At 38.4% G+C, this 14,256-nt stretch overlaps 1 protein-coding gene across 8 annotated transcripts in view; it reads left to right on the plus strand.

Moving 5' to 3' along the window:
- The window catches only part of HUWE1 (HECT, UBA and WWE domain containing E3 ubiquitin protein ligase 1), a 143,255-nt gene that overhangs the window by 69,546 nt on the left and 59,453 nt on the right, over nt 1-14,256 (plus strand). For 7 of the 8 annotated variants that reach the window (XM_060001899.1, XM_069540321.1, XM_069540322.1 and 4 more), the window contains 5 exons: nt 4,939-4,996; nt 6,024-6,200; nt 9,714-9,959; nt 11,102-11,235; nt 12,000-12,094. In XM_060001899.1, coding sequence (XP_059857882.1) covers nt 4,939-4,996; nt 6,024-6,200; nt 9,714-9,959; nt 11,102-11,235; nt 12,000-12,094 — 710 coding nt within the window. The remainder of the gene's footprint in view (nt 1-4,938; nt 4,997-6,023; nt 6,201-9,713; nt 9,960-11,101; nt 11,236-11,999; nt 12,095-14,256) is intronic. The other variant, XM_069540320.1, reaches the window with a different exon arrangement.

Genomic DNA, 14,256 nt, shown 5'->3' on the forward strand with positions numbered 1-14,256 from the left:
CTTTAATAAGTGCTCTTTTGGTGTATATATAGAAGTAGTTCTGAGAAAAGCATGAGCATTTTATTTAGGTGTGGATTTGAATGGGTTTGAGCTCATCTCAAAGGGTGGCTTGGGACTTAAGAGAAGATTATGGTGGAGTAGACAGCAGGAGCGAAGGTCTAGAATCCAAAACAGGTATGCCCTCTTGGAACTCTAGAAAGTAATGAGCCTGTTGGTGTGAATTTTTTGGAGGGGAGGCATTACGTTTTAAGTATGTTGCTTTCTTGGGCAGATATATTTTCATTGTCTGAGAAGGCAACCCTGCCTTCATCTAGCACCATCTTCTGTTTTGATTAAAATGTTGTCTTTCTGAGAGGAGGTGTTTTAGAGTGCTGGTAGTAACATAGTGAGTTCAATTTGTATAAAACTGTCAAGCTGTTCACTTAAGTTTGTGCACCTTTTGCTTGTATGTTGTGTGTCAATAAAATGTTTACACGCGCACACACAAAAAATGTTCTCTTTCTGGAAAAGGAGGGTACCCTAAAAGAAAGCAGGACTTTATTTGCAAAGGAGTCGGAATCTTAGTGCTTTTTTGCCACATCCTTGATTGTCAGCCGTCCTGCTGGTATAGGATTCCTGTTCCTGGCTACAAACTAGGGATGGATTTCTTGAATGTTAGTAATGGTGGTGGTTTTGAGTCAAGCTGTGTACATTCATCTGCATATAACTTTTCTACCTGGATTTCTTAATACCTTTTGTCTAACATGCCCAGATTTTAAGCTGCCTTGGTAAATTGACATTTTCTCAAGCCCTCATATGTCTTCACTCTGCATGCTTTTCTTGGAATATCATGAGTCACTGTATATTCTATTCATATTTATCCCCCATCCCCAAATTATCTATCTCCTTCTTTTCCATCTACCAAATTCCTACAAGTCTAGCTCAAATGTCTTATTCTTGTTTTTTTTTTTTAAGTTTATTTATTTATTATTTTTGGGTGTGTTGGGTCTTCATTTCTGTGCGAGGGCTTTCTCTAGTTGCAGCAAGCGGGGGCCACTCTTCATCGCGGTGCACAGGCCTCTCACTGTCGCAGCCTCTCTTGTTGCGGGGCACAGGCTCCAGATGCGCAGGCTCAGTAGTTGTGGCCCACGGGCCTAGTTGCCCCGCGGCATGTGGGATCTTCCCAGACCAGGGCTCGAACCCATGTCCCCTGTATTGGCAGGCAGATTCTCAACCACTGCGCCACCAGGGAAGCCCAAATGTCTTATTCTTAAAAGAACTTTTTTTAACCTCTAAATAGGAAGTTGATCTTTTGTGTTCTCCCAACAGTTTTGTTAAAAATCATTTATATATTCTAATGGTTTCCCCCACTAATCTATATAGTTCTCCAAGTCAGGAACAATGTCTCATTCAACAGTGTATCCTGATCACTTTGTTTATAGTAGGTAATCAGTTAATAACTGTTTGTTTATTGAGTTGATAAAATGAATCAAGAGTATTAGATTAAGGAGTCCCTGAGTCTTAAATGCCAAGAGATCTGGGCCTAATGAAACATGAACAAGAATGAAGAAATAGTTAAAATCTAGACCCACAACATTAATACTGTATCATAGTATTAGTCATATGTAGCTTCTAAGCTGCAAAGGACTCTAATAGTTGCTGTTCCATGGTATTGATGTTCTTCTGCATGGTCTGGGTGTTCATCAGCACCTCATTCACATAACATATCTAAGAATCTCACAAATATTGACACATGTACTTTTCCACTTCTGCCACCTTCACAAGCTTCAATTGGGTCATTACGTGGATTATTAGGGCTGGAAGGGAACACAAAAGACTATCTAAACTCAACCTACATTTTGAAAGCCACTACCTATTATAGGTAAAATTCTTTTATCTCCTTATCCCAGGTAGTTGTTATGGTGGGAGTTGCTATGTACTTTCTGCCAATATGGGAAAGTGGCTTTGAAACATTTGCAGTGTGTGCCACCTCTCCCCAAAAGTCTTGTTTGTATTCTTCCCCCACCCAACGCAAAATTCTTCAATGGGACTCCCGAACAAATTCTGGTCTCCCATGCCCACATCTGTTTTCCAATGCCTTAAATACACGCATGAGTAATTTTTTCCATTAATTTTAATTGAGGTATAATTCCTATACAGTAAATGGTACAGATTTTAAGTTTCCTATTTCCCTACCCTAAAATGGGGCAGCTACCTATCTTATTTCTGTCATTCATAGAATAAGTTTGCCTGTTCTGGAACATCGTATAAATAGAATAAACGGAGTCTTATATGTATATCATATCTAATGTATGTACTTTCTTGTTTCTGGCTTTTGTTGCATAGCGTATTTTTGAGATTCATCCATGTTGTGTCTATCAGTATGTTGTTTTTGTTGCTGAATAGTATTCCACTGTATGAATATACTACAGCATTTATCCACTCACCTGTTGACGAAGTTTTGAGTTTGTTTTTTTTTCCAGACTAAGACAGTGTTCTTCTCCCTTGGTTTTGTCCCCAAAATCAGCAGCTAGCATTGAGTAAAATGATTGATTGTATTTGATCTTGAGACACGTGGTTTTGTGCTACAAATCTGCAATAAGGAAACTTAGGCATTACAGTCTACCCCAAATACATGGAGTTCTGTTGTACATTCAAAGGCATTCACCACAAGTAGTTCTAAATACTTGGCTTTTGGCCTCTTTCTTCTGCCTTCTGAATTGTTTGAGCTCAGCAAAACTGATATTGCTGGGGGTGAATATACTTGCCAGTAAGTAACCAAGGTTTTCAGTTGGGGCACCATGGTTTATTTTTGTGATTGATTCCATTTATTTTGCCTAACTTAACCACCTACCCTGAACAACTTGAAAGAAATGGGTTATATATATCCATGTGGTCTTTGGAACTTGAATAGCAACTGTCTGGGCTTTAAAGGCATCAAATGCAGAGAAGCAGTTGTTCCCTGAATTGTGGCCCACTGGGAGGGCTCTTTTGCCAAAGGCAGCTGTGTCTCCTCAGGAGTGGTAAGAGAGACCTGATTTTCCTCCCCCCACTCCACCCCACCCCCGAAAAACCCCAAAACATGAGATCTGTTGTCCTGTACCCATGTACTATGACACTCAATTGGAATCCTTCTCCTCCACATCTGATTAAGGGCTCCAACATCATAAATACCCATGTAAAAGTGACTAGAGTTAAAATTAAGTTTGGGAATGTGTGTCTGTTTTGGAGAAGGCGGCGAGGCGGCAGTTTTTAATTTGACAGTTAAGATAAATTTGTTTCATTCTTCATGGAAATGCAGTCTTTCATTGTTTCAAAGATGCTATGGGTCAAAGTTTCATATCAGGTTAGGATTAGAATGACTTTTCTTAAAACCAGTGGTAGGGGGATTTCTACTGAAGAAAGTTGATCATTTTTACTATTCCTATATGATGCCCTGAGCCTAGAAGCCAAAAAGATGAGGGTGGGGAGAAAAGTGGTTACTGAACAAGTTCATTCCTGGAGTTTAAGAACCACTGTTGGTTTGTTTTCTCTCTTGTTCCCTCCAACTTCCATCTAGCAAATGAAGAAAGTACATTTCATGATGGTGCTTTGAGTCTTTACCATTATATTTGGCTTCTGCAAAGGGGCAGGTATCTCCCTGGGCTTAGAGCCATACCTGTACTTCTTAGCTGTAGAGATGGATCTCTTGAGTTCTTCCCAAGGAAGTGCAGTCAAGCTGGGGCGGATAATTGGTGTAAGTAGCAGGGAATGTGGCAGTGGTTCTGCGGAGGAAGTTTACAGTCAGGGAAGGGTTTGCAATCTTCCCATGGAATCATTTCACTCCTGGCTTATGTATAGGTCCTCCCTTTGTACAAAGTTCTTCCCCAGATTCTTCATTGAGCATGTTCACAACATCCTACCCAAGCCCTAGCTCGAGATATTTTAGCTCTAAAGCCATTCGTCATGCCTCTCCACTCTCTTTGCCTATTGCCTAGTCTCTGTTTTGCTGCCACATATCCCCATGCCTGGCAAATCTTTGTTCACATTTTATCTTGCTCAGAGACAAAATTATTTTTTGCCAATTTTTCTGCCTTCTCCCCCTACCTCTCCCTTCTTCTATCTCTGCCCTTTTCTCCCAAATTTCTCCCAAGGGCCTATATCTAAAATGTTCTTATTCAACTCAAGTTTTGTCCTTTTCTAGGGTTTATCTTTTAGGTAGATTTTGTTTCATTTCAATATACTTTGTGGGGTTTTTCCCTCTGTTTATTTCTTACAAAAGCCAAGGTGTAGCCATTGGTCTAAAGGCTGCATTTTCTGCAGCTATGGCATTATTGCAGCCTTCTTATCTTCAATGCATCATTGAAGCATCTGAAGCAGAAGGACCTGATCACAATTTTGGGGTAGTTCAGGAAAAGGTTGTTAGAGAAGGAGACCTTGGGTGTTGCCTTCATCTTTGACCAACTTTGACTTTTCTGAATGGTTTACCAATCTAAGCATGGAATCTTGACCAAAATTAAATTCCATTTCCTGCTCTCTATAACATTAAATCTGATGCAAGAACACGGTAAGATGTTTATGTATTTGTTTCTTTGCCTAGCTCCTTTCTTCAAGCAAATATTTAAATAGTCTCTTAATTGAACATGCTTATTTTTAGTATTTTCATATTGATGAATTCCTCCTATAATAGTTTGCCTAAAATAGAATAATTTCTTTTGAGATATGTATAAGTGCTGAGTTTGTGAAAGCTTGGTTTTTCCTTTTGTGCTCTCAACCTACTCAGGCTAGGAAAGCTACCTTCAGAATTGATTTCAGCTCTTTTCTTTTTCCTTCTTTTTTTTTTTTTCTGTGCTACATACTAAAGGCTATAAGTCTAACTGAGAGAAAGGACTAGAATTTCACGGTTTCCTTTTCTTCGCTTTGTTCTCTTGCATTGGTATTGTGAATTTCTGTGAAACTCACTCTTTTCTCCCTTAACAGGGTTGTTGGTACAGAGGAACGTATTCCTATTCCCCTCATGGATTACATCCTTAATGTGGTAAGATTAATGGTAGGGCAATCTGAGTAAAGGTGTGTGCTCTTCTGGAAAATGTGTGGGGTTACCAAATAGTCTGATGACTTGTGTTTATTTTCACTGGGGCCCTTCAAGTGCAGAGAGCAGCGGGGAAAGATGTATAAACCTTGTTCTGTGTGATTTGCCAAAAATTAGCTAACAGTCCCTTTTTTAATATTCCCAATTTTCTGTTCATTCCCCTTTGGAATCCAAACAGGAGGAGAATGGGCTTTGTTAGACCAGTCCAGTATTATGTTCTTTGAGTGCATCCCAGCATATTTTTTTTCCCGTTACTTGCCATTTTTTCCCATTAACTTCTCTTTTACCAATAATAATAATAATAATAATAATAATAATAATAATAATAATGTGGTGTTTTCTTTTAACTTCTGTGTGTCTCACAGGAAAAAAGGAAGAGTTTGAATTTTCCCAGAGTTATTTACCTATAAGGGGAAGCCCATTTAGCATTTGTTCTAGCCCAGTAAGCACTTCCAGACTTCCAGAGATGGTTTCTCTTTTGCCTGTGTGTTTGTTTCCCGTATTTTACTTTCTTACCCTTACAAAATGCTCTGTTTAGTCTGAATCACTTCCAGAGTTCTAGGTTTCATTTGCATTATGAGCACATTTGAAGAAAAGTATCCGTGATGTTTGCTTCTAGGGGAGAGGCAACACATTATCTTTAAGAATCACTAAATGAGCAAATTAAGAAATTAGACCTGATTCTGCCACTAATTCATGGTGTGGCCCTGAGCAAGTCATTTAACCTCTCTGTGCTTCTCAGATTATGTGACTTTAGGTGTGGCTGAAAAGATACATTGGGAAGAAGTTGTAATTCCTTATTTTCTGGATGTTTAGGGGTCATTTCATATACCTATTACTGCTTACCTGAGGTTTTGATATTCTAGAAAATACTGATTTCATGACTATAAGGTTACCCCTGTCCTAATTCCAAGCTGGCATTTTAGTTCCAAGTGTCAGGCTCTAACTTTTTTTTTTAATTTTTATTACCTAGATGAAATTTGTGGAATCTATTCTGAGCAACAATACAACCGATGACCACTGCCAGGAATTTGTGAATCAGAAAGGACTCTTGCCTTTGGTTACCATTTTGGGTCTTCCCAATCTGCCCATTGACTTTCCCACATCTGCAGCCTGTCAGGCTGTTGCAGGTGTCTGCAAATCCATATTGGTAAGAAGCATCTGGCCGAATATTTTCATTTCTTTTAGAAATCAATTTTGCAATACTTCTGTATACGTGTTTTTACTGTGGTCTCCCCTTCAACTAAAACATAATGAAGAAATTGGCGGTTATGTACTGTAAGTGGATTTTGTGACTAATAATAGTGTGCTACGTTATTTCTCATTGAAAAGTCAAAGTGTTTGTTCTTTGTTCCTGAGTTTGGTACATAGTTCTAACATATGAGTTTTTTGGAAGGGAAAATAAATCTGCAAGAAAGCTTTGGAAGTGGGTTTTAACACAGTCTGGTTTGTTTAGCCATGTATTTTTTTTTCCTTTCTCAGGCTTGATAGTTGTGTATTTTAAGCATGATTGACCTGTAGTTCATTGCTCAAATTTTGCCCAAAAATGAAGTTGCTTTATTTAAGTAGTGGTAAAAGAGATATAACATGATATTTACCGCTTTAACCATTTTTGAGTGTATAGTTTAATAGTGTTTAGTACATCACATTGTTGTGAAACCCATCTCCAGAACTCTCTTCCTCTTGTAAAACTGAAATTCTGCACCCATTAAACAACAACTTTCAATTCCCCTCTCCCTACCAGCCCCTGGTAACCACCATTCTACTTTCTGTCTGAATTTTGACTGTTCGAGGTATGTCATGTAAGTTGAATTCATGAAGTACTTGTCTTTCTATGACTGGCTTAATTTGCTTAGCATTTTCTCAAGATTCATCCATGTTGTAGCATATGTCAGAATTTTCTTCCTGTTTTAAGGCTGAATAGTCCAGTGTATGTTTAAACTGCATTTTGTTTATCCATCCATTCATTCATTGATAGACATTTTGGTTGCTTCCACTTCTTATGAATAGTGCTGCTACGAACATGGGTGTGTTCTCCAGACCCTGCTTTTTTGTATGGTGAAAACACTTAAGATCTACTCTCTTAGCAAATTTCTAGTATATAATACAGTATTATTAATTATAGTCACCACGCTATACATTAGATCCCCAGAACTTTTTCATCTTATAACTGAAAGTTTATACCCTTTGACCAACATCTCTGCAACTTCCCCCAGCCCCTGGCAACCACCGTTCTACTCTCTGGTTCTGAGTTTGACTTGAAAGTGAAATCATACTCAAGACTCTGCTTTCAGATATTTTGGTTATCTACCCAGAAGTAGGATTTACTAGATCATTTGGTAGTTCTGTTTTTAATTTTTTGAGGAACTGCTATACTGTATTATTCACAACATCTCTACCATTTCACATTCCAACCAGCAAAGCTCAAGGGTTGATTTCTATGCGTCCTCACCAATACTTGTTATTTTCTAGTTTTTTCATACTAGCCAACCTAATGGGTGTGATATGAGATCTCGTGGTTTTCGTTTGCATTTCTCTGTTGATTAGCGATGTTGAGCATCTTTTCATGTGCCTGTTGGCCATCTGTATGTCTTCTTTAGAAAAATGTCTGTTCAGGGCCTTTGCCCATTTTTTTTTTTCCGGAACAGTACATTTTATTTGACAACAAACTCCCCAGTTTGTCTCAGTTGTGACATATAGATGGCTTTAGATTGCTTTTTTGGTGGTCACCCATGCTGAACAAGATTTTTCAATCTTCCAAACAACCAAGGCTCAGAGATTCTGCGTATCACTTCAGTTCACAAATCCAAGTGTGTCCTCCATTCATTGGAGCATTTTGGCATAGATTCCCTTTGAGGTAGAAGGGTAGAGATGAAGCCGTTCCTCCAAGTTTAAAGAGGTAAGGTGTTGCTGGCTGGTGCTTCTCAGAAGGCTGGCACATCTGTGTGTTTCTTGCCTAATTCTTCTCATTGGCCTGGAGCCTCTCTTCACTCTTCTCTAGATAGCCTGGCACTATTTTTTCCCCTCAATTGCCTGATGCTTTCCTTCTCTCATCAGCCTAGAGCTTCTGAGGAAAAGGGAGAGCCCATTTTTTAATAGGGTTGTCTGTTTTTGTTGTTGAGTTGTAAGAATCCTTAATATATTTTGGATATTAATCCCTTATCAGATAAATTATTTGCAGATTATTTTCTCCCATTCCATGAGTTGCTTTTCACTCTGTTGATAGTGTCATTTGATGTGAAAAAAAGGTTTTAATTTTGATGAAGTCCAGTTTGTTTTTTGTGGGGGGTTTTTTGTTGTTTAGTTTTTGCTTTTTACTTTTCATTGCCTGTGCTTTTCATGTCATAACTAAGAAATCACTGCCAAATCCGGTGTCGTGCAGCTTTTATCCTATGGCTTTTTCTAGGTATTTTATAGTTTTAGCTCTTATATTTAGGTCTTTGATCTACTTTGAGTTAATTTTTTGTATGGTGTAAGGTAAGGTTCAGTTTCATTCTTTTGCATGTGGGTATCTAGTTTTCCCAACACTATTTGTTGAAAAGATTGTCCTTTCCCTATTGTACCCTTGTTTTGGCAACCGTGTCAAAAATCATTTGACCATATATGCAAGGGTTTATTTTGGGGCTCTCTGTTCTGTTGGTGTTGATGTCTGTCTTTATGCCAGTACTACACTTTTGATTACTGTAGCTTTGTGGTAAGTTTGCAAATCTGGGGATGTGAGACCTCTAACTTTGTTCTCTTTTAAGATAGCTATATCTATTTGGGGTCCCTAGAGATTCTGTATGAATTTTAAGAGAGATATTTCTGTTTGTGCAAAAAAGCCATTGGGATTTCTGTAGGAATTGGATTAAATCTGTGAAGCTTATTTATTAGCTGAGTTGTGCAATGATAAGTAATTTCTGCTAAAAATCAGAAATCCAGTTTCTTGCGGACTTGGAAAGATCCATAATTGTGATATCTGCATTTGATATTTTATTCTGCTTTCCTTTTTGCAAATATTTAATTAAGTGCTATTTATGAGAGAGAGGGGGGAAAGGGCTGCTCCATCTTTATCCTACCCGTAAGATACCGTGTGAGGGTGGATAGATTTATTTAAAGCCATAGGAAAAGCACATAAGTTCTCCTGTCTTTGAATGGCAAGTGATAGTGTTCACTGTCAAGATTTTTCTTCCTACTCAGAAAGAAATTGCAGGGGCCATATAATCCTTGAGTTGTCTCCAAAATAAAATGCCTAGCTGATGCCTATCCTAGAATTGTCTCTCTTATTGTGGTAAGAAAAAAACATTTGTAATAGTGGTTCATTTCCATGCTTTGGAACCTTGCCTAATAACATTGCTCCCTGTTGTGCAAAATTTGGAATTAATCTTACAGCATGGAGTCCTTGCTGTAACAGTAGTCCAGTTTGGCCATCACAATCTTTTAAATTTGATTGGCCTACCACCTTTGAAAGCCTCTCATTCAAGAGAAGTAATGTGTTGCTCTAAAAGGCGTTTAGGTATGTCATACGTTCGTTCATGTTTTGGCTTCACCATTTACCAGGTGCAAGACCATGGCCAGGTCTGAAATTTGTGAGACTTGTCTTCCACTTCTTTCACTGTGACTATTAAGACATGCATATGAAGTTCATTGTACATTAATGCTGTAATTATTCTTCTTATTTCAGACACTGTCACATGAACCCAAAGTCCTTCAGGAGGGTCTCCTTCAGTTGGACTCCATTCTTTCCTCCTTGGAGCCCTTACACCGCCCAATAGAATCCCCTGGGGGCTCAGTGTTGTTGCGAGAACTGGCTTGTGCTGGCAATGTCGCTGATGCTACCCTCTCAGCTCAAGCCACACCTCTACTGCATGCGCTCACTGCTGCCCACGCCTACATCATGATGTTTGTTCATACTTGTAGAGTTGGACAGGTAAGAATTATGTTGGCTTAAAGTCGGTAAAATACCTAGGGTATATACGTGGCATCTTAGTGTACTTAGAAGCAGTTCTACGTAGGCGAGCTGCTGGAAGAACAGTTTTAGGGTGAGTTCTTTTGGGTGGATGACTTAAATTTATGCTTCAAGTTGCTGTCTAGTTTCACTTCCCCTTAGTATTTTTTTCATTGGAAGTTGGGTGACCATATAACTTGTTTTGTGAACTGGACCTTCTTGAGAGTGAAAGAGATTGAGATAAATACAGGTATTAATAGATCTGTAGCATCCATATAGGCCTTAGGGATGTATAGTCACCCCTTTTAGCAGACAAGGCTCAATTGGATGCTCATCTGACCGTATTACTTCCTAATCTTTCTACAAATGCCTGTAGGCTTGATAATAAGATGGCAAGAAGGAAATGTGACCACAGAACATTTAAGTTAATGGTGATTAACAGATTACTAAAGATTTCCTAAATATCAAACCTTATGTTTGCACTCCATGTGAGGATCCTCTTATGGTTCCAGAAAGTTGAAGTTTGGGGGCGGGGGGGTTTGTTTATTTGTTTTTTGAGTGCTCACAGTTTTGCCACCCTTAGTTGTCAAGTAATCAAGTCTAAAGATTATTGGTGTCGTATTTTTAGCAGCCCTGTTTTATGCTGTTGAGCTAGGAGTGTGTTCTTTGGATCAAATTAAGTGAAAAGCACAATTATAAACTATTTAGAAAATAATTAAATTACACAGAAAAGCTTTAGGGACTGATTTGATTGATTGATTGAAATAAAGAAATAAACAGGAAATAATAAGCCCCCTCACCATCTAAAAAAATTAGTAAGCTGCCAATGAGTCTATAAAACTGTTTCTTCCATTTAGAAGAACAGAGTTGCCTGTGACTCCTGTTTTTCACTTTACAAAGAAGAAATGAGAAGGGATGTTAGAGACATATTGTAAATATTGTACAAGAATACCCTCTGGAACTATGATCTCTTAAGTGTGGAAATTTTGATGAAGTACACAACTCTGAGAATAGTAAGGAAGGAAAAGTAGAATCCCTTATCCCTTGTAAATAACTAAAAGTTGATTTTGAATATAAATGTTCAGAGGGCATCCCAAAGATCACCTTTTTTACTTTGGCTACAGAGTGAAATTCGTTCCATCTCCGTAAACCAGTGGGGCTCTCAGTTGGGTCTGAGTGTTCTGAGCAAGCTGAGCCAGTTATACTGTTCCCTGGTGTGGGAAAGCACTGTCCTTCTCTCCCTGTGTACCCCAAACAGGTAAGGAAATGGTCATCTCTTTTACTATCTCTGTTGTCTTTGCTAACAGAAAAACTAAGCTTAGTGAGCCTGGGGTATTACTTTGGTCAAGGATAGAAAGGTAAAGAGTTCAGAGGCCTCCTTGTCTGTCTTAGTTCATTCGGGCTGCTATAACAAAATCCACAGATTGGGTCCTTATAAACAACAGAAATTTATTGCTCAGAGTTCTGGAGGCTGGAAGTCTGCATGGTTGGGTGAGGGCTGTCTTCCACATTGCAGACTTCTCATTGTATTCTCACATGGCAAAAGGGACTAGGAATCTCTCTGGAGCCTCTTTTATAAGGCGGTAGTTCCATTCATGAGGGTTCTACTCTTAAGACTTAAGCACCTACCAAAGGCCTTACTACTAATACATCTCATCAGACATTAGGATTTCAGCATTTGAATTTTGAGGAGACACACATTTAACCAATAGCATTGTCCTTCCCACTTATAAGCCAAAGGACTTCCTTACAAATGTGTCATCTTTGACCTGGTATCTCAATTATGCTGTGTCAGCATGGTGGGTGTTTACAGTTTGGTCCTGTTGTTAGCCAGATATAAAGAGTTGAGTTGGAAACCTGTTGAGTACTACCTCAGGAATTCCGTCATTGCAGATGTTTTATTAGGTTAACTTACCTGCTATAGGAGGGGGATAGTGTCAGCCAAGCAGGTCAGAGACCAAGCACAACATTAAAAAGATGAGTTATCAGAGGTTTTTTTGCTCACTGTTTCTCTTCTTGCAGCCTGCCATCTGGGTGTGAATTTGGTCAGGCGGACATGCAGAAACTGGTTCCAAAGGATGAGAAGGCAGGTACGACCCAGGGCGGAAAAAGATCAGGTAACTCCAAGAAACTAAAATCCTAGCCATTAATTCTCTTAAGTTCTGTCTGTCTCTGTCTTTATAGGTCTATCATCTGTAGTCTTCAGTTTTTTCCATTCATTAATTTTTAATTATTTATTTTAAAATTAAACTATTTTCAGTTATTTTTTCTATTAAAAAAATACATACCCACAATGATAAAAATTAGAAAATGTAGTAGAAAGAAGAATCACCGATATTTATACCACAAAAAATATTTTGGAAATATCTGCTAATCTTTTCCCCTGAAGGTATGTTTTATTAACATAGTTGTGATTATCTTAGACGTAATATTTTACAGGTCTCTTTTCACTTAATATTAAGTGCCATGTAAAGGTACCATGAATTAACCATTCCCTGTTAAGTTTCTAATGTACTATTTTGAAAACTGAACATCTTTATATGTAGTTTTTTTGAGAATGTAAGATTGATTCTTAGAAATTACAGTAACAAAGATTATAGTGGGTCTTTAATTTTTTGTATGCTTATTTTTCAGAAGCTTAATTTCTTACGTTAAAATGGTAAATGACTATTCTAAGTGGCTGTGGAGCACTTTAGACCCACACTGTCCAATATGGTAGCCACCAGCCACGTGTAATGTGGCTATTTTACATTACTACTTGTAATGTGGCTAGTACAACTAAAAAACTGAATTTTCTTTCTTCTTTGCTCCCTCGCTCTCCCTCCTTCCTTCCTCTTGTCCTTGTGCGTGCTGCCTCACACTCCCCCCCACCTCCACCCACCACCCACCCCTGTCTGTCTGTCTCTCTCTCTTTTTCTCTCTCTCCCCTCTTGTTAAGTGGAGGGTGTTATGGGTTGAATTGTGTGCCCGCCCCCAAAAATTATATGTTGGAGTACTAACCCCCAGCACCTCATAATGTGACCTTATTTGGAAATAGGGTTGTTGAAGATGTAGTTAAGATGAAGTCATAGGTTGGATGGAGAAAACTGAATTTTTATTAATTTTTGTTGTTGTTGTTTGGGGTTTTTGTTTGTTTTTTGCGGTACGCGGGCCTCTCACTGCTGTGGCCTCTCCCATTGTGGAGCACAGGCTCCGGGTGCGCAGGCTCAGCGGCCATGGCTCACGGGCCCAGCCGCTCCACGGCATGTGGGATCTTCCCGGACCAGGGCACGAACCCGTGTCCCCTGCATCGGTAGGCGGACTCTCAACCACTGCGCCACCAGGGAAGCCCCTATTAATTTAAATATAACAACTATTAACTCTATTCAGTTGTTGGAGGACTTTTAAGTATGTTTGGAAAACTTGGGTATGTGAATCTTTTTTTCCCCAGTAAATTATATGAAATATAAATATAGATCGATTAATGAAAACTTAATGTCTGTATTGAGATGCTCTGTAAGCATAACACTGATACCTGTTTTTTTAAATACTTAATTTAAAAATGTATGCTCAGTCATTTTTATATTTGATTACATGTTAAAATAATTTTATTATATTGGGTTAAATGTATTAAAAATTATAGCTGTTTTTTACTTTTTAAGTGGTTACTAGAGATTTTTTAATTACATATGTGGTTCACATTATATTTCTCTTGGACAGTGCCGTTTTATAAAATAGCTTTTATGTTATATTACAATAGAAGTTGCAAAATGCAGTAAGCAGAAATTACATTGGGTGGGCCAAAGAGTGCCTTCGTTTTTTGTTTTAAGTAAAAATACAAGACACATTTTTCATTTTCACCAAGAACTTTTTTGAACAACGTATGCACCCTTTTGTTCCACTACCTTCTGCCATTTTTCATGCAACTTCATAATTCCATCTTCCCAAAACTTTTTATCTCTTTGAGCAAAGAACTTGTTCCAGGTGCCTTTTACAGTCTTCCAGGGAATTGAAATTTTTTACATTAAGAGGATTTTGTAAAGACCGAAATAAATGGAAATCCGAAGGTGCAATGTCTGGTGAATAGGGCAGATGAATCAGAACTTCCCAGCCAAGCTGTAACAGTTTTTACCTGGTCATCAAAGAAACATATGGTCTTGGATTACATTGATGGAAGATTATGCGTTTTCTGTTGACTAATTCTGGACACTTTTCGTCGAGTACCGCTTTCAGTTGGTCTAATTGGGAGGAGTACTTGTTGGAATCAATCATTTGGTTTTCCAGAAGGAGCTCATAATAG

The sequence above is a fragment of the Delphinus delphis genome, chromosome X, assembly GCF_949987515.2.
Source record: "Delphinus delphis chromosome X, mDelDel1.2, whole genome shotgun sequence".
NCBI classification, from domain to species: domain Eukaryota; kingdom Metazoa; phylum Chordata; class Mammalia; order Artiodactyla; family Delphinidae; genus Delphinus; species Delphinus delphis.